Below are 24769 nucleotides of genomic sequence, written 5' to 3'. Positions count from 1 at the left end.
TATTATTGATTGTTGATGTTTTAAAAATCGGTAAAGAGTTTCCATGCGAATTAGTGCAGCGAAAAAATCAATTAGCATTATACGCATATTTTGCAATTAGCAAGAAAAAGAATAAAAAAGAATAGATATTCACGATCGAAAGAGAAAAAAGACAGTGAAGCTATGGACAACACGTCCAGTGATGAGCAATCTCTGCCAAGTATCCAAGAGAGCGAGATGAATAGAAGAATAAGTGATGAAGCTGGGCCAGCAATTGAGACCGAACCTTCTGAAGCAATTGAGACCGAGCCTTCTGGAGCAATTGAGACCGAACCTTCTGGAGCAATTGAGACCGAATATTCCGAAGCAATTGAGACCGAACCTTCTGGAGCAATTGAGACCGAATCTTTTGAAGCAATTGAGACCGAACCGTCTGAATCAATTGAGACCGAACCTTCTGGAGCAATTGAGACGGAACCTTCTGAATCAATTGAGACGGAACCTTCTGAAGCAATTGAGACGGAACCTTCTGAAGCAATTGAGACCGAACCTTCTGGAGCAATTGAGACGGAACTTTCTGAAGCAATTGAGACCGAACCTTCTGGAGCAATTCAGACCGAACCTTCTGGAGCAATTCAGACCGAACCTTCTGGAGCAATTGAGACCGAATCTTCCGAAGCAATTGAGACCGAGCCTTCTGAATCAATTGAGACAGAACCTTCTGAAGCAATTGAGACCGAACCTTCTGGACCAATTGAGACCGAACCTTCTGGACCAATTGAGACCGAACCTTCTGGAGCAATTGAGACAGAATCTTCCGAAGCAATTGAGACAAAACCTTCTGAATCAATTGAGACCGAACCTTCTGAAAGCCCACTGAGAAAATCCAAATCGAAATTGATTCGCCTCAAGAGATGCCGACAGAGAATCCCGAGTCTCTATGTTGAAGATGACGAAGATGAAGTAGACGTTCCTCCCAGAATGGTGACGTTTGCAGACGTCGTCGAGCAGTACTCAATCAGCGATGACTCACGGTCAATAATCTCCGAGCTTCGAGTCCGACTGGAGACAAGAAGCATCAATTTGATGGAACTCGACGCACATCCCGGAGAGGCCAAGAAGTACTTGAAACGAATGGAGATGTTCTTCTACTACCTTATCCCATGTATCGGCATTGGAGGCGTCTTCAGATTCCCCTACATGTGCTACATTAATCGAGGGGGAGCCTTCCTCGTCCCGTATCTGCTTATGATCCTTCTTTGCGGAATACCCATGTTCCACTTGGAGACAGTTGTTGGGCAGTTCACCAGCAGCGGATACATCAAAATGTTCGGTGCGGCTCCCATAATGCATGGAGCTGGATACGCAACAGTGATCCTCAATGTTTTCCTGTGTGCGTACGCAAGCGTCATCGGCAGTTATTGTATTTTCTTCATGGTCTATCCCGTGAGCCAACTTATCGACTGGAGTGCGTGCCAGTACTCTTGGAATGATGGAAACTGTACCGAGGTGAGAAATAGTGGCTTGGCAAGCTTATCGGTGGGTCTGCAGAGTCCGTCGTAACAGTACCTAAACAAATTCGCCCTCAGAACATCGGCCAGTATTGATCAGCCTGGAGGACTCCTGTGGGAGCTGTTGACGTTCCATCTCTTGTTGTACGCTCTGATCATCGCTTGTTGCTCCTTCGGCTGGAAAAGAATTCGAATAAGTTTCTATTTTCTGATGCCGATTGGATACGTAGCCATGGTAGTGATGATACTCCGTGCAGTTACTCTCCCTGGAGCAACGAACGGGCTTATAGCGTACTTGGTGCCTGACATGAACGAATTTCTTAACGTCAAAACATGGGTGGACGCTGCAGTGCAAGCACTGTTCACCGTCGGTGCAGGACTAGGGATGGCGGTTCATCGAGCACGGTTCAACTACGTGAACAACGACTGTTCGTGGGAAGTGTTCTGCGTTCCTGCTCTAAGCACAGTGGTCAGCATCCTCTTTGGACTCATCCTATTTTGTGGTTTGGGATATTTGCAGGCGCAGACAGGTATTCCCATGTTCTCTTTGGCAAAGGACGGACCAGCAGCTATGTTCTCAATATATCCTGCAATGATAGCCACCTTCCCCTTTCCCCAGTTATGGAACGTGATCCTTTTCCTCTCTCTTGGCTTTATTACGCTCTCTTGGATAGTAATACAGCTGGACGCCTTGCAGTGGAGTTTGTTAGACTTATACCCTGTACTGAAGAAGGAAAGAAACTTTCGCATCACAGTGACGACATTCTTACTGCTCATAGCCTCGGCACTGTGCCTTCGAGAGAATGGTATCTATTGGATGAAACTTCTCGATAACCACGCAACGCTAACGATAGTCATTATTTGCCTCATGGAACTGCTTGCTTTTGTATTCATATTCGGCATGAAAAACTACGCAAAACTTCTTGATTTTGTTTACGGTGCAAAGACTATTAATGTATTGTGGTGGTTGTGTTGGATTTTCATGACTCCCGTAACACTACTCGCTGTCGTTTGTGCCTTCGTGATCTACAACGAAAGGATTTCGTACGGGTCAGAACCGTTCCCCCATTGGACTGTAATAGCAGGGTGGATCATAACGTTCCTACCAGCAATTTTTATACCAGGGTACGTTATATTGAAGGTATTAACCACGGAAGGGAAGCTGGTAGAAAAGTTACGAAATCTAGTCCGTGCATCTACTCACTTCGAACCAGAGAATGAAGCGGATGCGAATCGCTGGCTCGACTTCTGCAGACTCTATTCGCCCAGCAACAGCTTTGCGGATCGCGTATTATCGTTATTCTCACGGCGTTCACGTGATGTTGACGTTGAAAGTGGAGAAACGAATGTATAATTTCCTTTCGTGTAGTGTACATATATAATTTCTTAGAATGTATTCAAAATTTTAAAAATACAAATACGAAATGAACTTGTGTGAGTAAAAAATAATTTTCCATGCAAATTTAACATGAAGATGTTCAAACTTCACATTGTAATCCATATTAAGGTTTACCTCTTCTGTAGACGCTCCTAACAATAGAAATGGTAATTCAATATGAGCCGTGGAAGCATCTTTCTCTGTTCGTAGTTTCGTCTGTTCCAGAAAAACGTTTCTAAAACCTGTTTTAAAAAATACTATATCTTTAAAATAACCATAAAATTCTGAAGAAATAAAAACAGCAAATCCGTGTGTGCTATTCTAAAAATAGAACTTCTCATCTCTTCCGCATTACATATCAGCTTATTTAAATTTTAAATTGAAATTATTACTATATATAAACAGTGCAGGATCTACAAATGTTGGGCCCTCCTGCAAAATATTACTAATTTTATTTCGGGGAGGGCAGCAGCCAATATCTAAAGATAAAAAAGTGGGGGGGTAGAATCCCTGAGGATGAATTTCTCAGTACAATACAACTTATTATACAAGATGTTTAATCGAAGTAAAATTAATTACCACTATACAGTGTTTAAATTATATATTTGTAAGGTTTCGGGTGGGGCTTCAGCCCCTGAGCCCTCTCCTGGCTAAGTGCCTGAACGGCTCGCTCTATATGAACGCGCTTGGGAAAGAAAATGTCAAAGGTTTTGCTATTATTCAGTTTCTTCATTGTACGGAGGTTGTTCGCTTTATATCCGACCATTGTCGATTCGGTGCTCCCACCTGGCGTATCATGCTGGAACTATGGGTCTGCTGGCGGGAGTAGTGTTGTGTCTGACCTTGTACGTGCGTGAGTGTTGGTAGTAAATGTTATGAAATGGCGCCGAAAATTAACCGGTATTGGAAGGGTTACGTAATGGCCCTTTTACATGCTAGGTTTTCATACGTACGCATTGTGAAACAGTGTCGGGAGAATGGGTTAACACTCGGGGGACTACTGCGAAAGCTATTGTGTCCCGTTACACACAACAGGCTCTCCTTGCGAGACATTCACCCACGAAAACCACCAGGAGAAGGGCTGCAAGCCGTGAACACCACCTTCTACCGCGTCACATTGCCGAACGTAAGACGAACTGCAGGAAACTGTATGAAAAGTACCTGGAGGGTTCCTATTGGAAGAAAGTTGTCACAATGGATGAATCATATGTCCATCCAGTGGTGCAGGAACGGAGGGGGGGGGGGTACAGGGGTGCATTGTACCCCCATAAATTTTTGAAGGGGGGTACTGTACCTCCCTAAATCCTTGAATCTAATTGTAACCCCCTTAGATAATTTGACAGACGCAAGGTGCTACTGTTAAAATAACCTATTTTCAATTAGCTCAATAAAAAAGTTTAAATTGTTTATAACTTATAAGCATTATCTTCCTTACCACAGAAAATCAAACCATTGTAAACTTATTCTACTACATTGTGCTTGTTATTATTTAGTTCATTGACGTGTGTTTTTGGAAACTTCTTTAAGGAGATGAAAATTGTTTAAAATGTGTGTGGAACAGTAGAATCAGGTAAAATTTAGCCTACTCTCAGAAAATCACTCTCCAGGCGAATGCTATTTTGCGTAAGGTTGTACACTTTTCTTTAGAAACAGTCGCGTCTATTCGAGACTGACAGATCTCCTTTTCTTTTGAATTTTTCAAATGGAATTTTCCGAAACGAAATACTTATACAAACGAGACTAGACACGACTGACCAACTTGGGGGGTACAATCTACTCCTGTACCTAACCCATAATTTTCATAACTTTGTAAGAGGGTATTCGGAAAACTATACTTAAACCTATATACCTCGTATTAAGAGATTTGTTGAAAATACAGATGTTACTAAGACAAGAAAAAAGACGAGAATGAAATAAATCTCTGCAAAATCAAAGTGAGACGATACTTGATGTAAGAGACGATCTCGTTGGAAACTCGGTCATGTTTGAAGAAATTGCTTAAAATAAATGTAAAATGTATACATACCAAGTGTATATCTAATTTATTTTTCAAATTAGGCGTGTATTTTATTTATTGTAATTGCAAAGTAAATCCAGTAGTGACAATTGCAAGCCTGTACTGCCCATTTTAATCTATTCAGGACAAAATTCCATATTACAATGGTTCGCAGTGTCGAAACGAGATGTAAAGCAGAAAAACGTTATCAACTAAAGTTTTTGCTTTAACGAAGTATTGTACGTTGTGAGAGCGGTGGTGACACAATGTACATGTTGCTTATACTAAACATTTCGTGGGTCAAGACGAGACACCACGCGTTGTAATTAACGGGTCCCACATGCACAGTGCTTTGGATTCCACTTTAAACTGTAGATCCAGTCCCGATTAGCCTATCTGAGCATGAAGTGATACAAGACAAGAATAAGCACAAACAAGAACGAGAAGGACCTCATCACACAGGAGACGAGATGAAGCTGTGACAATTCTCGATTCGTCTCATCGCGATATTATTCCTGTGAAATGAAATGATTCCTACACATTAAAACAGCACGATTTGTGATTTTATTTTTACCTATGTGTTAGGTATACTTAGAATTAGACACTAATTGCTTAAAATCTAATTTGATATCCAATGAAACACAAACACAACGCCATTTTAAGTTAAACCCTAAAGTCAAACTGTAAGAAAATCAGATGAATGCACGAGAGAAATGAGAATCACTGCAGGTTCTGGTTTGCTAATTTGCTTGTCAAGGGCACTGTGATGCTTAGACTTGATCCAACTTCTTGCAAATTTTTCTGCATGAAAACAATGCACTGGGGGTCTATTTATTGAAAGGAAAATTAGGTGTAAAACTTCTAAATGATTTCTCTAATCAGCTAAGTTAGGTTATTGCATTGAACCCGCTTTCACATTCAGTTGATTTTGAATTGGATTCACAAGGTCTTTGAGTGAGATGGGAATGTTTGATTGATTGATTTGGTTTATTTTATTTTGCATTTCTGCCACTTTTGGCTAATCGCGAAGATGAGGATGATTGATGATTATGATGAAATTAATGAAGCGACACTCACAAATATCACCAATGTCCAGGCTTGAATTCAAACCCGGAACCTCTGTCATCGTAGCGTGCGCTATGCTAACCACTCCGCCACGGAGGACGAAGACTTGGAATGTCATCCTAAAACACACGCATGTACCTACATTCTACATTTAATACCACTACATATGAAAATAAACCTTGGCTGGCTCTTCATATTGTCCACCAAAGATTGAAATAAAAGAAACTTTCGAGCGTATGGTTTTCCTTACTTGCTCTTAGATCTGAAGAATTTCGGTTTTGTATGTGTAATAATAGTACTTCCAGTGCTTGACAGCGTCATTAGGTACAGCTAATTATATTACAAATAAATGCTTTGCCATGAATTTTTTAAATATATTTTTATATATTAAAATGATTTGAACTGAAGTGGAACTCTATAAGTATGATATATTGAATAATATGGTTTCTATATCCAGTAGGTAGATGATTATTCCTGGTTGGAATGGCTCAAGATAGAGAGTGTGCGGGGTGGGAATCTTCCTCACACCCTTTAAATCGCAACCTGCATTAAAATGAATAAATGTATCTTTGTTCGCAATTTTCACATTTCGAACTCCTGATTTTCCGTTCCATTAATTTCAAAATGAGCCCAGAACAAGGTCCAGAGCTTTATGTGTTTCGGAATTAGTATCTGATCTTAAATAATGTTTTTAAAATTATCATAAATTCTAAGAAAAACGAAGAAATAAAAATTATTTGTTCAAATTTAGCATTAAATAACAGGAAATTCGTGTGTGCTGTTCTAAAATGGAATAGTTTTCATGCCTTCACATTATACCTAGGAATGGGAACCTGTGAAGTAATATATATACATATATGGGAGGCTGAATTTTGTACCCCCCTAAATGAAAAACGTTCCTGCGCCACTGCGTGTGATATATACTATACTTTTAGGTTGACATTCAATTTCTAAGGGGGGGTATGGCCGGCCATCCTTGCCCCCTTCCAGAGGTCCATGCCCCTACATTATTATACTTTCGCCTAGAAATTTAGTGTAGAGGAATGTTATCGCCGTTGTTAAAATATATACTCTTAAAGAAAATCAAGTATTTTCAAGCTGATAAAAGTTCAAAGCAAATACGGGAGGAAAGGGTCCAGTGGCGCAACCACAGGGGGGCAATGGGCATTGCCCCTCCCCAACCTTTGACGGAAATCAATTCTAGAGGGGAAAGGGTGGGGGGCAAACATTGAGGTAAAATAAAGAAAAACTAGTAGAATCTAAGAGTAGCAGGACAAAAGAATACTCAAGTCAAGATGGATTTAATTTTTACGTCTTTCTTGCATTATTTCTTCAAGACGGCCAAGAGCACCTGCGGGCAATTTCCACCCTCGATATCAAATTTTATACAAATAAAAATACATTTCATAAAATTTTCTTGCTCGCTTCGCTCCCACTCTCTCCCTTTCTTACAGTCTTGTCAAATTCAGAGCCGTTGCTAGGGGGCGGCGGGAGTTTGCCCTGGGCGCCGAACGATCTAAATTAAAGGAAATTGTCTAAGAGAATGCCATGGTGCCCCATTAATTTTTTTTGTGCCATATTAAATCAATATTTTCGGTTTGCAAAAATTTGGATTTAAAAATTTTCTTCCTCGTTTTGCTCGCAATTTTATTGTGTAATGCATTGTAAATTAGCAGAGAGAGAAGTTAAAACTACTTAGGGCCGATTTTTCAGTGTCCAGTTAATGTTAATGTTAGCACGTAACTGAAAGTTTGTGAAAATTTAAGTTTTTCAATGTACAGTTAGCTCGTAACTGAAACTCTGGTGGCGATTATCTTTACTGGTACTTCTTCTTGCAGTTACCAGCCTAACTGGAAGTTACGAAGCAACATGGCTGCCTCGTGCAGCTATCGAAGTTCCACACTCGCAACTTCACTGTCATATTTAACAAGATATGATTCATAAAAATGTTAAATTTGTACAGAAGAAGACTTCTATTGTTTGGCAGAGCTTACCAATGTCCATGCAAATATGGAAATTAAGCAGCATACTTGCTAGAATTCGATTGGTGTTGTTTGTGTTGGAGAATTTGTGACAAGGATATCCGTTCTACCAGGCGGTTGAATCTCCAAACTGTAATTTGGTGCAGTGGTTAGCAGCACCACCTTGCGGAGCGTGTTGTGCTCTGTAATATGAGTTGGAATCCTGGTCACAGATTTTTTTGTCAATTATTTATTACGTGTGTTGCCTTCAATTCATGCTTTATTGTTAAACGATCTTCTCGGAAATACATTACAGTAAATTTTAAAATTATTTTTACTCGTATCTTCATATTTTAAGAACTTGACCTATAAAGCATGCGCTCAACAAACGTGCATAGAGAGGTGCAAAGCATGCAGTCAAATGTACAATACCTACATAGCCTATTAATAATGTTTATATCAGCAGACAGATATTATTAATGTTTCGACTTTTGAGCAGTGGCGTAGCATGGACATTTCGGGTGGGAACGCCAAGTCCGAAGGAAGGGTCGTCCCTTTCTTGCTTAATAATTTACTTATGGTATTAGTCGCCACAGGTATTGTTTATTTGCCTGAAGTCAGCTGGGTTTTCAGACCTACTATAACGGCTGGGGATACGTCGGGCTGACCCCCCGACTATTCCACTACTGGTTGAAGATCTCTACGCTTAGAGGTGACGAAAGAAAGTGTGGGAGGGAGACCGGCAGTCGGTAGGTATGCCTAGGCCCTTCATGGGCTGTTGCGCGACGGATTTTTTTACTGCATGTTTTAGCATAGAAAACCTAACTTTTCTATGGTTTCTATGGTTTCGAATATGAATATGAGTGATGATATTGATGAAGGGACACTGACAAAGAACACCCGTACTCACGCCGGGATTCGAACCAGGGACCTCTGTCGTCTAGCTAAAAGCTAGAAAATTAGATGCCTCACTATGCCACAGATGTTTTGAACTCTGGTGTTCTATACCTTTTTTAATGCCTTTCTGCATGACGCAAGTCATTAAAAACCTACCTGAATCACAAGCGCCTCTGCACAACAGTAGACGTCATTGTTGTGGGTGATCCAACTACTGATTGATTTGGTTTATTTTACTTCGCTTTTCTACCACTTTTGGTTAATTTCGAATATGAATATGAGTGATGATATTGATGAAGGGACACTGACAAAGAACACCCGTACTCACGCCGGGATTCGAACCAGGGACCTCTGTCGTCTTGGCGCACTGTGCAAAGCAGAGTGGATGATCCAAATATCGTACACTCTACTGACGTAACAGTGCCGATTAGTAATTCAGACCACTGTTTATTACATCTTGAGAATGCTGATAAACATTTTAAAATAATTTTGTCCAGAGACCATTCGATGTTAAGAGTTTTCAAATGAATGCTTAACATTTCCATTGACACAATATTAAGTAGTTAGATAATAACGAAAAAATACAATAAAAAAATTAATAGTTTTGCGGGTTAAGTGGTAGAGCAGCCACAGGCTAAATTTCAACCACGAGGACTTCACCAACTTATTTGACAAAAACTGTGTTGATCTTTTAGTTTCTAATGCACATCGCTGTTCGTGCGATAAATTATACAATGCAGTGGCCATTAAGAAACAGTATATTTGAGATTGGTAAAGTTACGTCAGTCAATATTGCGTCTTGTAGCATCACATAGCACTAGTTGCATGAGCGCGAAGAGCAAAGAACCGGGTAGGAATTCTACCGCTGTCGTCTGCTTCAGAAGGCAGGAGGGTCACATGAACCAATCACGGTAGACCTCTCTGCTCCGTACCGTAAGCTGGCGTACGAGAGAGCATTTACGCGCGTGCTGTAGAAATCGAAGCTTTCCCTCCAGAAAGGCAGCAAGGAATATAGAATCCTGTACGCCGAACCTGGTCGGCGTCCGGCCGGGAAAGGCATTGAAAAGAGATGCTAGAACGAGTGTTGAGAGTGGAGCGTTGCAAGCGGATCGCGAAAAATAGCTATTATAATGCCATAAAGGTCAAACATTTATGAAATTAGTCACGTTTTACTTTATAATCACAGCATTTAAGCTCTTTTGAAATTTTAAATCTGGGAACGCCGGGCGTACGGGCGTACTATAACGCTACGCCACTGCTTTTGAGTTCTTCACGCTTCTTCTACAAGAAAGTATCTGCGATTGCGTATCATAACAGCATTTCCCCCACATGGAATTGACTTTTATTAGAAGAAAGCCAAATCTGTAGTGCTTGTTTTCGTTAATTTATTTCGTAAGCACGCAGAATGTATATGCAGCCATTGTTCCAATCGTTTCTCGTATGTAAGAACGTGCTTTCAAGCGCGGCGCGCTTGTAGTTCTATATTTGAACGCCAGGTTGTGTGCCAATCCACGCGGTTTGAAACTATACTAATAGATGGCGTACAGATCGATTCCCTATTTTCTCCACTTCAGCATTACCAACATACTATTTTCGTGTTCAAACTCACGATTCGCTAACTCCCAGTTACTTTCACATTAAAAAACCCGGTGCTGGTTAAGAGTGGCGATTATCTCCAACTGACAGATAGTTAACAGAAAGAATAACTGGACATTGAAAAACCGGCCCTAAGTAAAGTTAGGGTTAATGTTAGCATGTAACTGGAAGTTTGTGAAAATTTCGGTTTTTCAATGTACAGTTAGCTCGTAACTGGAACTCTGGTGGCGATTATCTTTACTGGTACTTCTTCTTACAGTTACCAGCCTAACTGGATGTTGCGAAGATACATGGCTAGCTCATGCAGCTATCGAAGTTCCACACTCGCAATTTCACTGTCACATTACACAAGATAATTTTAATAAAACTGTTAAATTAGTATAGAAGAAGACTTCTTTTATTTGGCAGAGCTTACCGATGTCCATACAAATATGGAAATTAAGCAGCGTACTTGCTAGCCGTGTCCCAAAGGTGCAAGATCGTACTTGAAGCGAGCATCCTCCGAGTATGGTCTTAAGCCCGCATCACACGGAACTGGATTTCCAGTAGGTATATCCTAGTTGGCGCTGGACTTGCTATCAATTTGCTAGTTTTCGCCTCACACGATACTTATCAGCGTACTTGTCGATAGACTTTTGTTCCCATACGAGGGAAGTTGTAATGGCGGCCGCGTGAGAAGTAAACAATGTATCACTTCACATTTTTAAAAGCCGATAACTATTCAACCGAGAGGAATAACATTTCGTATAACACATTATTAGGTACAAAACAATAGCGCTGCTTAAATACATACTTTACAACGCTTACTGTACACGCATGGAAGAATATTTTAGTTGTTTCAAAAGTAAACACCGTGCACTCGACATAGATGGTATAACTCAACGCGCTTTTCATGCTGTATACGTTATACATTGCTGGAGTAACACTCGGAAACCACAGACAAAAATGCTCCTTTGCACACTCACAGATTATCTTCACATGGCGAAACTTTGCTCTGATTGGCTGTTCCACAGAATCCAGTCGAGGAAAGCAAGTAGCAATTAGAACATGTCATATTCCTCCAAACCAGTCAAGCAGTCAGCCAGGCGGCCATGATTGCTACCTAGAAAGTTAGTTCAACGCCAACTAGGGCATTCCAACTAGAAATCCAGTTCCGTGTGATAGGGGCTTTAGAGTGCGGTCTTCAAGTTGTGGACTGGAAGTGAAAGTCTTTCGAATTGAACTTCGACTGCAGTGCCAAATACGATCAGTAGATAAAACTGAGTATTCGTTGTTTTCCACACGTTTTTAAACACTTGTTTTTCATCACCATAGAAATCACGTTGCATTTTCAAATGTTCGTACACATACATTTCCACACATTAGGAGCACTTTAACCAACAACTTGCTGACCCATAACGTATATTTAACCTGTGTTACTGGCTTTCTATCTCCGCGATTTTAAACAAATGAACAACGAGTGTGGAAATCACGTGACCGAGTCAGCTCCCATCTGCACTGCGAGCTCTGCACTTGCGTACTCCTGTTCTTGGCGCTTTCGAACTGTACTAGGTGACATCACTTCCTCCAAACCCATGCTTCAAGTACGTACTTCGTACCTTTCGGACAGACAGGGGCGCCGACTTGTCAAAATTATTGGGGGGCTCTGATCACTGAAATAAATTAATGAATGACTCACTCCCTCTCTTTTTTAAAAATAAAATTTACGTCTTCGTATAGCAGATTTAAGCAGCTATTATATTCCTCATGCAAATGAAATTTAACATGAAAAACGTTAATGTCTATTGTGTCTGCTCATTTGTTTTTTAGATAACAATTAACATTTTTATTGAAAAGTATGTATTTACATTAAGAGACCAACCTAACAGTTTTTGCCGGCCTCGGTTGCCGAGCGTGTTGGGTGGTCGACTCAACCCGCTTTGATCCAGAGGTCTCGGGTTCGAGTCCCGGCGAGGGCATGGGTGTGTTTTAATGTCCGCAACAGACATGTGATGGGTTGCAAATAACCCATAAAATAACGAATATTTACAATATTTAACAGTTTTATTTAATTATTTACATAAATGCTAACACAAATCGCAGGAAAATAATTTTACTTTTTTGTTCTTGCTACAATATTTTACTTTTTAAATTGAATTTTGGAATAATAAAAAAAATAGCATTTACACTAAGAGATAAAGTGACATACACAACAAAAACATATGAACATGATTTAAAAATAAAGCAAAAGTTGCTCTACGCACTGGGTTATTTTTTTATGAACTCATTAACGAGAGGTCTCAGGTCCAAATTATCAAGCATAGTTTGATGTATTTGGACTACCGCTAAGCTGCATAGTCTCTTCTGCCTCATTGTAGATCTCAAATATGTCTTTAGTCGGCTAATAGCACTGAATGACCTTTCGACTGTGGCTGTCGTCACTGGCACAGTGCGGAGGACCATCATCAATTTGGCTCCTGGAGGGTGCTGTCTTCCAAAAGAAACTTCCTTATGTCACGCATGGTAGTTAGAACCACTTTCTTCTGTTTGGAGATATCACCAAGCATGGACATGTGTAAGGAGAGCCTATCGGCATCCAAATCTTTGCGAAAGAATTCTCGCGTTTGCTGAAAGTTTGTTGTGCAACTGTTCACAGCTGAGATGTATTCTTTCTCTACGGCTGTTACTTTTTGTAGTCCTGTAGATTCATGTCCTTGTTTAACACATGATTTTGCTGTGTCACACACGTCAGTGTATATTGATTTATAATACTATTTTGGAGTGTAGAACTTGTGATGTTTGGCAGCATCAGGATTTTCAAGTCTCTTAGGGACGTGATGTTGCCGGGGCAATTCTGGCTCAACGAGGCTCGGTTTGCCCTCTGTGCATTTCAGCCAGAACTGCTCAAAACACATTCACTTTCCTTGAAAGATGTCAGTCAAGTATTTTAGTTTTGATTCCACTTCTGTAGCACCAATGCGTGGAAACTGAATCTTACAGTTTACCTCTTCTATTGGACCCATCACATGGCAGTAGAGGGAGAGAAAGAAAAATGTCTTGAAGTGAAGCATTGTCTCCAGATATCCAGCATATTTTAATGTTACGTACGTAGAGTCTTCTTCAGAAAATTTCTCAAGAAAATTGAGAAGGTTTTCATAGTTCCTTAAGATCTGTTGCATACTGGAGGCTCTCAACGCCCACCGACGAGGGCAAAGTGGTCGCAGTCCAGTATGGCCAGCCTTCTCATTCACATCAATAATATTCCTAAATATTTGCATTCTTTTAGGGGATTCCCAAACAGTCTTTAACAAGTCGTTGGCTAAATTCATTATGTCTCTGATTAATATATGTATAATAGTAAATAATAATGGTATACTTAGTATATAGTTATAAGTCATGTGTTTTGCTGTCTCCGGTCTCAGCCCTCCTAAAGTTGATGGTCTAGAACATTTCAAATGTGTATTTAAAGTTAAGTTCATGTGGCACAATTCAGAGTAAACTTTACAAGAGAAGAAAAATAATACATAAGATCCTCTTAAGCAAAATTATTTGGGAGGGCTCTGCCCCCACATCATTAACATTGGGGGGGCTCGAGCCCCCCTAAGCCCCATGGAGTCGGCGCCTACGCGGACAGAGCCTTAGCTCGGCGAGGTTGTGTTGGAGAATTTCTTCCTCGCTTCGCTCGCAATGTCTAGTATTCTTATAGTCCAAGTTCAGAGCCATAGCTATGGGGCGGAGGGAGTCGGCCCTGGGAGCAAAACGATCTATAGGTATGAAGGGGAAAACATGTTAAAGAGAATGAATCCCTGGTGCCCCGTAAAATTATTTGCGCCCTATTAAAACAATTTCTTTCTAAGAAACTTAATATGAAATATCAAAGCTGACATTGTAATGCAAGAAGTCAAGGGATTCCTATTTGTTTGTCAGGTGTCAAAACATGTATTTCAACTATAATATAATACAATTCACACAATATTTTGCAAAATGGTTAACGTAACCAGTAGGCAACCATTGTCTGTATGCAAGAGTCTCTTCTTTGAAGGGAATTAAGTCCATGGTGGACTAAGGGCCCCATGTTTTAATGTTTTAGCAAGAACAAAAAAAAGTATTACAAATTTTTGCACAATTCATCAAAGTGTAGATAATATGTAACCATTATTATTTAATTAATTCGAATTTTTCTTGCATAACACAACACTATGGTGTTGTTGGATTATCGTTAGATTACTTTGTGCGTAAATATCTTGCATACTGGAAACTAGAGGGAGTAATTATGAAGCATGATTTATAAAGGGCTCCCTTAATCAGTTCTGCAGAGAGATCCAAAGCTGTTGGCAGGGATGGATTAAAGTGGGTGCTATTGATGCTGCAGCATTAGGCCCATTCCTGAAATACGCCCAGATGAAAACAGACGAGAATTTTCCGAAAGCTGAACAGTTTTCTTTTGCTATATTTTTGGATTGATTTGGTGTTTAAAGTCCACTTTATGCACAGTAAGGTTAATCGGGACTGGACCTACAGTTTAAAATGGGATCCGAACCACTATGTGCCTCCACCAGGAATCGAACCCGGGACCCTTTGATTGCAAGGCGACGTTTTGCTATATTAATCTGAAAATAAATCTTAGAATGAAATTTGGAGCCCCAATTTCGGACGCCTAGACTCAGTGTTACTTATTATATAGTTACTATAGGCCGTGTTAAAAATGTAAACATAAACATTGGTGAGGTCTTGCCCGGTCCCCCTGGAACTTCCGGTTTAGGCCAGTCCAAGTTGTTGCCAGTGCAGATTCACCGGCATACGAAGTAAGAAATGAGCGCTTGTTTTCATCAGTTGTGCGACGATAGTCAAGAAAGTTATTTGTTAATGTTCTACTATAAAGGAGTGGACGTCTAGAGTCCGTCGGATGATCAACTGCAGAGCAGATTATTAAAATATGACGTGTCTTTGTGGCCGCCAGTTGTATAGCACACGAAGTATCTCTACGTACATACAAGTACACGCACGACGAACGTTTAGATAAATTCAATTATTTTGTAAATGGAAAAGTGAAGGAAAGATAATTCTATAAAACTAGTGATATTATTATATTATAAAGTATGCTTAAGTGAACCTTTGCCAACAAATCTGCAGAAGTAATGACACATAACAAATACTAGTAAATATTTGTGCTTTCAACGTAGCCTTTCCGCCTGATAGATTTAGGGAAAACCTATGATATGGCATGCCGCTTTCACTTGCACGAATTTACTTCAAGCAACAAGGGAGTTTTCAGACTGAAGCGACAAGCGATATCGGGATTTCGCACAGAAGCATTCGATCTAAAGAAAACCATTCACCAGTCACGCTTGTGCAAATAACAGGCCGGGGCAACACAGTGCGCGGTATTGATAAAACGACCCAGTCCAAGCGAGAAGCGACACCTGCAATTTGTCGTTCGGAAGGTGTTGTTTATTTTTTAATGTTGGTTTCCAAGAGAGACGTATCGCTGCAGTCTGAAAGCTTCCTTTCGAACCAATTCACCACGAGAAAATGCACGTGTCGCTTGGGACTGGACTGTTGTTTTCTCAGTACCATACATCGTGTCGCCTCGCTCTCTTGTACTCGTATGCAAGGTGAATTGTTTCCTTTATAGTTAAGGGGCTGTTGCTTGTCGCTTCGGTGTGTAATCTCCGTGCCACTTAAAATAAAGTGAATCCTCAGTGATCAATGAAATTTTTCGAACCGAAGCGACACGACACTTTTCCGTTTACAAAATAATTGAATATATCTAAACTTTCGTGCGTTTTGAGTTCGTCGTGCGTGTACATGAGATATGTACCGTGCGTCCATTTCGATCTTCAGCCGAGAGATCGGGAGAAGCGTGGCGGGCGGCGCTGACGGAGATGCCGACATTTGCGGCCTGTAATGCCCGCTTATTTTTATGGACATATGCAGACATTTATATAAATATTGCAAAACGAGCACAAACCTGTGTTATAAGATTACGTTTTAATTTTAGTAGCTTAGTGGCTGTATGTGCCGATGATTTTGACACATCCACCTCTTTTGAAACACGGCGTAGAGGTTTGTTTGGAGAACGTTCTAACGCTGCACCAATATCATCGAGTTTTGCTTCGGTTAGAATCCGTCGTTTTTGCTTAGGTGTTTTAAAATTTAACGATCCAGTTTCTCGTAATTTAAGGACAAGATGTCTAACCATATCTCTATGTGGAGTTGAAACGCCTGGGAATTTCTGTACAAATTGCCTACACACGTCTCGACACGAGTCTGTTTTCATGTACGTGTCATACATAATAAATCTTTGTTCTAACGTGAACCTTGCGGCTGGCATTCCAATCGTCTCACTGATACAACACACATACACACGACAATAACACAAACAAGTAACTGCAAGTAACCAAGAATAACACTCTTACGGACAGTACGAAATTAACACGCTCTTGGTTTACAATGCTCGCCACTATATTCACAGCTCTGTCTTCATCTTGTCGCGAAGGAACAAAAAAAAACTCGAGCTCGGAGATTTCGGATTGCAAGGAAGCTCACGAAAACCATTCACTTTTAACGGTTTCGTCTGCAGCGTAATCTTGATACAGTGTTGCACATTCGAAACCTCCAAACGATTCCCATCGCCACAAAACTCTTTCAAGGATATAAACTTAAGCAGGACGTTACTGGTCAAAATTATGATTAAAATGTTCTATTATCTGTGGCTCTTAACATCGTTTCTAAAGCGTATTTTTTTGTGTATATAAGGGCAGAACTTGGATGAATTACAGATGATAAATTATAACACAGGTTAGTGCTCGTTTTGCAATATTTATATATATGTCTGCACATGTCCATAAAAATAAGCGGGTATTACAGGCCGCAAATGTCGGCATCTCCGTCAGCGCCGCCCGCCACGCTTCTCCCGATCTCTCGGCTGAAGATCAAAATGGACGCACTGTAGTATGCTATACAACTGGCGGCCACAAAGACACATCATATTTTAATACTTTGCTCTGCAGTTGATCATCCAATGGATTCTAGACGTCCACTCCTTCATAGTAGAACATTAACAAATAACTTTCTTGATTATCGTCGCACAACTGATGAAAACAAGCGTCCATTTCTTACTTCGTATGCCGGTGAATCTGCACTGGTAACAACGGGGACTGGCCTAAACCGGAAGTTCCGGGGGGACCGGGCAAGACCTCACCAATGTTTATGTTTACATTTTTAACACGGTCTATTAACATTATCGACTTTATATTCTTTGGCAATCTGGAAAGGTCATTATCGAAATGTTGCTATTTGATGTTGTTCGAAGTTTTTTTTTTTTGTTCGTTGCAGTTTCAATATATCAACAACCCTTTTCTGTTACTTACCTCTTGTGGGGGAATGGGCAATCTGCCAATGCGACACAACGTATTAAAAAAATGCCCCCCCAAGGATTGACTTCGCCCCCCCCCCCCTACAAAGAATTCCTGGCTATGGGCCTGGAATGTGAATTTATTTAAAAACATTTTTTATCAAGCGAGTAACGAAATCAATGGAATACTTAATTACGTACGTACTACTACTGGTTCCACCACCACCACTAATCATGCTGCTGCTACTAGAGTCCAGCGCAGATATTTCTGCCGTGCGATGCGCGAAACAACTAAAGAAGCAGTGTTGCTAATGGAGCAGATAGAAAAATCGCTGCAGTGCGCCGATGCACAGCTGTTACGTACAACAATAAAATTAGAGAATTCAGGCCTATCTAACGTTGAGTTTTAAACGTCATGCATTATACCAGGACTAGGATTAATATGTACTAACAAGTGGCTTTGTATGTAGCTACATACATATGGACTAAAAATTCGCAAAATATGAACTAACACATAAGTAAAATTACCAAAAATGCTGCAAAGAAGACTTCTTCATACGATTCCTTATTTGAGTGATTTCAAACAAAATAAAAAATATATATATATTATTTTTCATTGCATTAATGCACTGGTGGCGTTCTAACTTTTCACTCCCAAAACCCGTATACACTGGTATGGAACTGCAACGGCAGATAATAACATGCCAACGTGTTAAACCGCTACAATTGCACCATAACACTCCTCCTGAAGCAGTATTATTATTTCCTCTCTGAGATCGGCGACAGTCGGTTGCCTTTGTTGTACATTTACAAAGGATGCCGGCTTCCACAACAATAACAAGTACATATACTGCCACTAGACGATAAGCTGCGTAGCTTTTTCTTTTGTTATGAACCAGGGCCGGCGCTAGTCATTTTGCCTCCCTGGGAGGTGGCGGCAGATGCCGCTCTATTTCGACCCCCCCCCTGGTCATTACGCAGCAACGGAAAATAACGTTTTCATCGAAAGCGTCCACTGACGATTTGGTCGCTGGTCTTTGTCGTTCTTTCCCGGGAGTGTGGAATGATGTGGAGGGGCCTTCTGACATCTCAAGAGATTGTCTTTCGTTCATGATAGCCCTGATTGTTCTTTCAGGGGCCCGACCCTGTGGCCGAGTGGTTAGCACATCGCGCTGCAACGCCAAGGGTCCCGGGTTCGAATCCCGGTCGGGCTTGGTTGTTTGTGAATGTCCATTCATCAATTTCATCATTTCATCACTCATCTCGCCAGATCCTCACCCTTAAGACAATGGGTATATTCGACGTAATAGTCGAAAAATACCACTCCAAAATGATACTACAATGCCATGCTTGCCAACGGATCGGGCATGGGCAACGCCACTGTTACGCGACGCCTCGTTGCGTGAAATGCACGGGGCCACTTAAGTTTTCAGACTGCCCAATTAAGTACCCAGATATACCTCCAAGATGCGCGAACTGCGGCCTTGCTCATTACGCCAGTTATAGGGGTTGCTCCCTATTTAAGAAAATCAAGAACGAACGACGGGCCCCATCGGACCCCAAACGCCAGATTACACCACGGCCAATTCGACAAGACGTCCCGGTGACGACACCAGCTCGTGACTACCGTCCTAAAACTACAACCAGTTCGACCAACCAGCGGCCAGCACCGCAGCAAAGAGCCAATCGCACAACAGCGCTTCGACCGACACCACGACAAGCTGAGCCTCAGACTGTTGATCAAGCGTCTCTGCTGAATCTCCTAAATCAACTAGCGCAGCCCGACGTCCTTCCAGGCCTTATTCAGCTTCTTAATGGACTACAAGAAATCCGGGAAGCTCCGGACCGCTCGACGCGCCGGCGAGTGATCACACATCTCGTCGACACGCTCGTACCTTAGGGTACTATGTGTTTTATGTTGTATTGTATTGTGTCGTCCCTTCTTTTCCTGGGTTTGGGAACATATGCCATATACCCTCTAGCGACAGATGCAGAGTGGTCCCCTGAAATTATTTGATGTAACCCCAAAATGTTGCAAATGAATAAAGAAGCGATGCCTGTTAATGATAAATGTAATTCAAGATGCATGTCTCATAATGCCGATGTCCTGACCGATTTAAACGGTCATTAAAAAAAAAAAAAAAAAAAAAAAGCCGTGCTATATTGCCACATTACCGTCCCTGCCGAACGGTGGGAACCGCGAGCTGGAGCGCTATTCAATTGTTTTCAATGATGTTTGCGCGAGTGTGTCCAGGAATGGAATGACAATATGGCAACAATAGCGAAGGTTTTCGAGCAGGGTAAAACACATGATGCTAAGAGAGAGGGAGACGAAAAGAAAATTCGTTTCTACGCAACGGCAAATTTACGTGTGTGGCACTCTACTAATTATTATTATATAATTTGCTTAGGTGAAGGGAAAAAATGGTCCAAAGAAGGGAACTTTTGCCCCTTTTAAAGGGAAATCGTGCTTTCATATTGTGGCAACACTGATATTTTCTCTGTGGTATGAAGAGGAAGTACTGCAAAGAGAGATTCGAAGAAAAATACTGAACTGTCAGTCAGAAATTGTAAGTAATATTATCAAGTATTCCAGAATACAGTAATAATAATAATTTGAATTGTGAGAAACAAAAACAGAGGTCTTCTGTATGTTGAATGAAATTTGCTAGCTGTATGGTGAGTTTTGTTGAGTTTATTTTTGTCCGCTTTATGCACAGAAAGATTAATCGGGACCTACAATCTAAAGTAGGATGCGAACCACCATGTTCCTCAACCGAGTATCGAACCCTGTACCCTGCCTGTTTGTGTGGCTAGATAAACGAATCGGTAAATATGCGATAACGTCCGGACACCTTTCACTCATTTATTTCCTTAATTTTACCACTGGTACTTACCTATTTTGCCTTGCGGAACATTCTTTAAGTTGAAGTGGTACTTGTTTACTATCCTTCGGACACATTTATTTATTTTTACAGAAGAAACTACTTACCGTAATAAGTTCCTGTAGCATTGTCGAACATCGGGAAGGTGTTTTGTGTGATGTGGGAATGTTTCATAGTGGAAGTTCGGTAAATTTCTCGTATCGGACAAACGGCTGAAATTTGCTAGTTCATTTAATTTGAATATTCGTACTTACGTATTCTGCATTGAGAAACATTGCTGAAGGTGGCATTTCGCTTATTTCACGGAAATAAGCTCTATTTGCGACATATCGAGTAAGTTTTCTTCGTTTCTTTTTGCCTTCGGTAACACGCAGAATGGTGGTCACAGTTTCACTACCGTACTCGGCATGCAGTGTTTCCACCCCACTGCACCCAAAAATACCTATGTAGCCCCACAAACCATTGACGCATAGCCCCACGAACCACTCATACATAGCCCCACGAACCATTTCTGGTAAGGTTAGGTTAGGTAGGGTCACTATAGGTTACAATAGTGAAAAATTGGTTTCGAAAAAATATGCGTAGCCCCACACACCATTCTCGCATAGCCCCACGAACCATTGACGCATAGCCCCACGAACCATTGACACATAGCCCCACAAACCATTTGCGGAAACGTACCTTCTTCAGTTACAAAAACACATGTTTGGAAACACTGACCGGGATTACGTCATCAGAGACAGGCTACATCCACCTGTAAGTAAATGGATGCAAGAGCTTTCGTGCATCGGTCACACATTTATATCGAAAAGTAGATGATTTACCGGCAAAATTCAATGAACGATGCAAGAAAACACTTCCACGAACTTCCACAAGTCTAAAGAAACTGCATTCGGTAAGTAATTTCTCCTGTAAATTTGAAGAAATCCGTTTGTCCGATACGAGAAATTTACCGGAAGTTCAACCATTGACGGATAGCCCCACGAACCATTTCCGGTAAAGTTAGGTTAGGTAGGGTCACAATAGTTAAAAATTGGTTTCGAAAAAAATATGCGTAGCCCCACACACCATTCTCGCATAGCCCCAAGAACCATTGACACATAGCCCCACAAACCATTTGCGGAAACGTACGTTCTTCAGTTACAAAAACACTTTTTTTTTTTTAAATGATCAAAAAACGTGAATACACGTTAAAAAATGATCCGCGAAGCAGATAGGTAAGTACAAATGTCAAACATTGACGAAACTCAGAAGTTATAGGTGTCCGAAGGGTAGTAAACATTTACCATTTCGATTTTTGTTTCATGTTTACCTCCACAAACCATGCACGTTAGCCCCAAAAACCATCGATGGGTAGCCCCACAAACCATTGACGTTAGCCCCAAAAACCATCCATGGATAGCCCCACAACCCATTCACACAAGGTTAGGTTAGGCCTGTTAGGTTAGGTTCCATTAGCACTCATTTCACCCCTAAATTCATCGAAAAAAGAAAGCACGGCGAACAGTTAAAAATAGAAATTTTCGTAAAAAGAAGGCACGTTTGGAAACGCTGCAGAGATCGCGTGACTTTGAACGCTCTCGCCATCTGCAAGCACACAATGGAAACAAAGGCATAATGTGGCAGGCAATGCCAATTTCTTACGTAAAAAGTGATTAATTCTTGTTCGGTAGCATTAAGCTACGAAGTTTTTACTTTCCGTGAAAGAAAATACCTCCAAGAACGTCCAGAATGCTAAAGAAACTCATTTCAGTAAGTACTTTCTCCTGTAAATTTGAAGAAATCCGTCCGGGCGATATCGCATATTTACCAATGAATGTAAATTAAAGGGATTTAAATATTCGGTAAATTGGTAACATTTTCAGTAACATATTACCAGAGGAGTGACGGAAGTGTTTTCGCCCTTAACGAAGAAGAAAGCCATGAGATTCAAACCAAACCTGCGTAGTATTTTTGAAGGAGAATGCCATTCAGACTTTACAAAACGTTCTATTTACTTTTATGGTAAACTTTCCGTATCCGGAAAATGCCTGAAACTGGCTATCTATGTCACTTTCCATATTCCTACTACGTATTCTGCATTGAGAAACATTGCCGAAGGTGGCATTTCGCTTTTTTTCACGGAAATAATTTATATTTTCGACGTATGAAGTAAGTTTTGTTTGTTCATTTTTCCCTTGGGTAACACGCTAAATGGCGGTCACAGTTTCACTACCGTAGTCGGCATGCAGTGTAATTTTAAGAAATCCGTTTTCCGGATACGGAAAGTTTACCTTTGGTTGTTTCTAATATTCATACTTACCTATTCTGCATTACGAAAGATTCTTTAAGGTGGCATTTTGCTATTTTCACGAATATAATTGGTACCAGTTTCATAGATCGGAGACACATTTAAATCGGATATTTTGTGTTTTGCATGGTTCGTACTTACCAATTGTATATTGTGGAACATAGTTCAAGGTGCCATTATGCTTTTTAAAATGAAAACAAACGCAATTTTTCACATTCTGAGTGCTTTTTTTTTTAATTCCTTTGCTTCCGGAACACACAATATGGTGGGCACATCTTGACTCAAGTTGTGGGTATGCAGTGTTTCAACCTTCTTCACTGAAAAATACCTCCTATTGTGTTCGTCACCGGTGGACATTATACATTTTGCACGGGTACCTGACGGATAGCCCCACGAACCATTATGCACGGTAGCTGACCGATAGCCCCACAAACAATTACTGATAAGGTTAGGTTAGGTTTGGTTACGTTAGGCAAGGATAGTAAAAAAAAAGGGGGGGGTTGACACACTGACAGGGGCGTAGGTCATAAAACGTACCCAGCATCCGGTCATCATAGGGCAAGCAAATGAAAGCAATGGCAATTGTGCATCAGTGAGATATTTCTCTTGAAAAATACATGATTTCCCGGTCATATATATTCCACGATGAAAGAAAATACCTTGATGAACGTTGTAAACCTTGGAGAACTCATTTCCATAAGTAGTTTCTTGTGTAAAATTGAAGAAATGTCTCTCCAATTAATGAAACTGTTACCAAATAATTTCAATTTTTTACATTAACAGTAATTATTGTTCTTTGTTTTTTCACTTCTGTAACACACAATATTGCAGGTACAACTTGAGTCGTGTTGTGCATCATGTGGGTGTGCAGTGTTTCCAACCGTCGTAACCGAAAAATACCTGAATAGCCTCACAAACCATTGAGGATAGCCCCCAAAACCATTCACGGATAGCCCCAAAAACCATTTCCGGCAAGGTTAGGTTAGGTTGGGATTGGTTAGGCAAGCATAGTTAAAATTTTGTTCGTAAAACATTGCGATACAGTTTTGAAAAAAACAATATTCACCTTCACTTCTTGCAAAACAATGGCGTGGTTGGAAACACTGACAGGGGGTTACGTCATGAAACATACGGAACATCCATCTCACGTAGAGGAAGCAACGGTCAGTGATTGTGCTACAGAAACTCATTTTGTTAAGTAGTTTCTTCTGTAAAAATGAAGAAATCTGTTCGGCGAAGATCGCATTGTTACCGAAACTACTTACGGAAATAAGTTTCTCTAAGATTTCTAATGTTCGTCGAGCTATTTTCTTTCATCGTGGAATATATTTGACCGGGAAATCATGTATTTTGCAAGATAAATATCGCACTGACGCACAATTGCAATTGCTTTCCTACGTGAACCGAATGCTCCATACGTTTGATGATGTAACCCCCTGTCACTGTTTTCAACCCCCTTTTTTTTAAACTATGCTTGCCTAACCTAACCTTATTCGGAAATGGTTTGTGGGGCTATCCGTCAGCTACTCTTGCATAATGTGCAATTTGCACACGTGACTAATATGATGTAGGTATTTTTCGATGAATAAGGTTGGAAATACTGCATACCGACAACGGTAGTCAACATGTGCCTGCCATATTGTGTGTTAGGGAAGCGATAAAGGGAATAACAATAACTACTATATATGTGAAAAATTGTGTTTGTTTTCGTGTAAAAAGCACAATATCACCTTGAAATATGTTCCGCAATACACAATTCGTAAGTACGAACCATGAGAAACACAAAATATCCGATTTTAATGTGTATCCGCTATAACGAATATATATATATATAGGTATATGTCATATACCTATGATTTTTCAAATTCTTCTAGC

At 40.6% G+C, this 24769-nt stretch overlaps 2 protein-coding genes across 2 annotated transcripts in view; both read left to right on the top strand.

Moving 5' to 3' along the window:
* The first annotated feature begins 960 nt into the window (after window positions 1-960).
* On the top strand, window positions 961-2844 carry LOC146001408 (sodium-dependent proline transporter-like). The gene is made up of 2 exons (XM_083138725.1): window positions 961-1457; window positions 1569-2844. Exons 1-2 carry the CDS (start codon window positions 961-963, stop codon window positions 2842-2844), a joined length of 1773 nt encoding a protein of 590 aa, XP_082994851.1.
* Window positions 2845-20484: 17640 nt separating this feature from the next.
* The window catches only part of LOC146001742 (uncharacterized), a 95523-nt gene continuing 91238 nt past the window's right edge, over window positions 20485-24769 (top strand). The window contains exon 1 of the mRNA XM_083139449.1: window positions 20485-20548. The gene's annotated coding sequence lies outside the window, so the exon portion shown is untranslated. The remainder of the gene's footprint in view (window positions 20549-24769) is intronic.

Source organism: Lepisma saccharinum, chromosome 17, assembly GCF_977018435.1.
Source record: "Lepisma saccharinum chromosome 17, izLepSacc3.1, whole genome shotgun sequence".
NCBI lineage: Eukaryota > Metazoa > Arthropoda > Insecta > Zygentoma > Lepismatidae > Lepisma > Lepisma saccharinum.
Note: the sequence above shows the minus strand (reverse complement) of the source record. Positions and strands in the feature narration are given on the sequence as shown.

Excerpts from the sequence above, each read along its gene's own strand:
- LOC146001408 (XM_083138725.1), top strand. The coding sequence starts at position 961 with ATGGTGACGTTTGCAGACGTCGTCGAGCAGTACTCAATCAGCGATGAC. Across the intron at positions 1,458-1,568 it reads ATCGACTGGAGTGCGTGCCA|AACATCGGCCAGTATTGATC; the intron begins GTACTCTTGGAA and ends ATTCGCCCTCAG.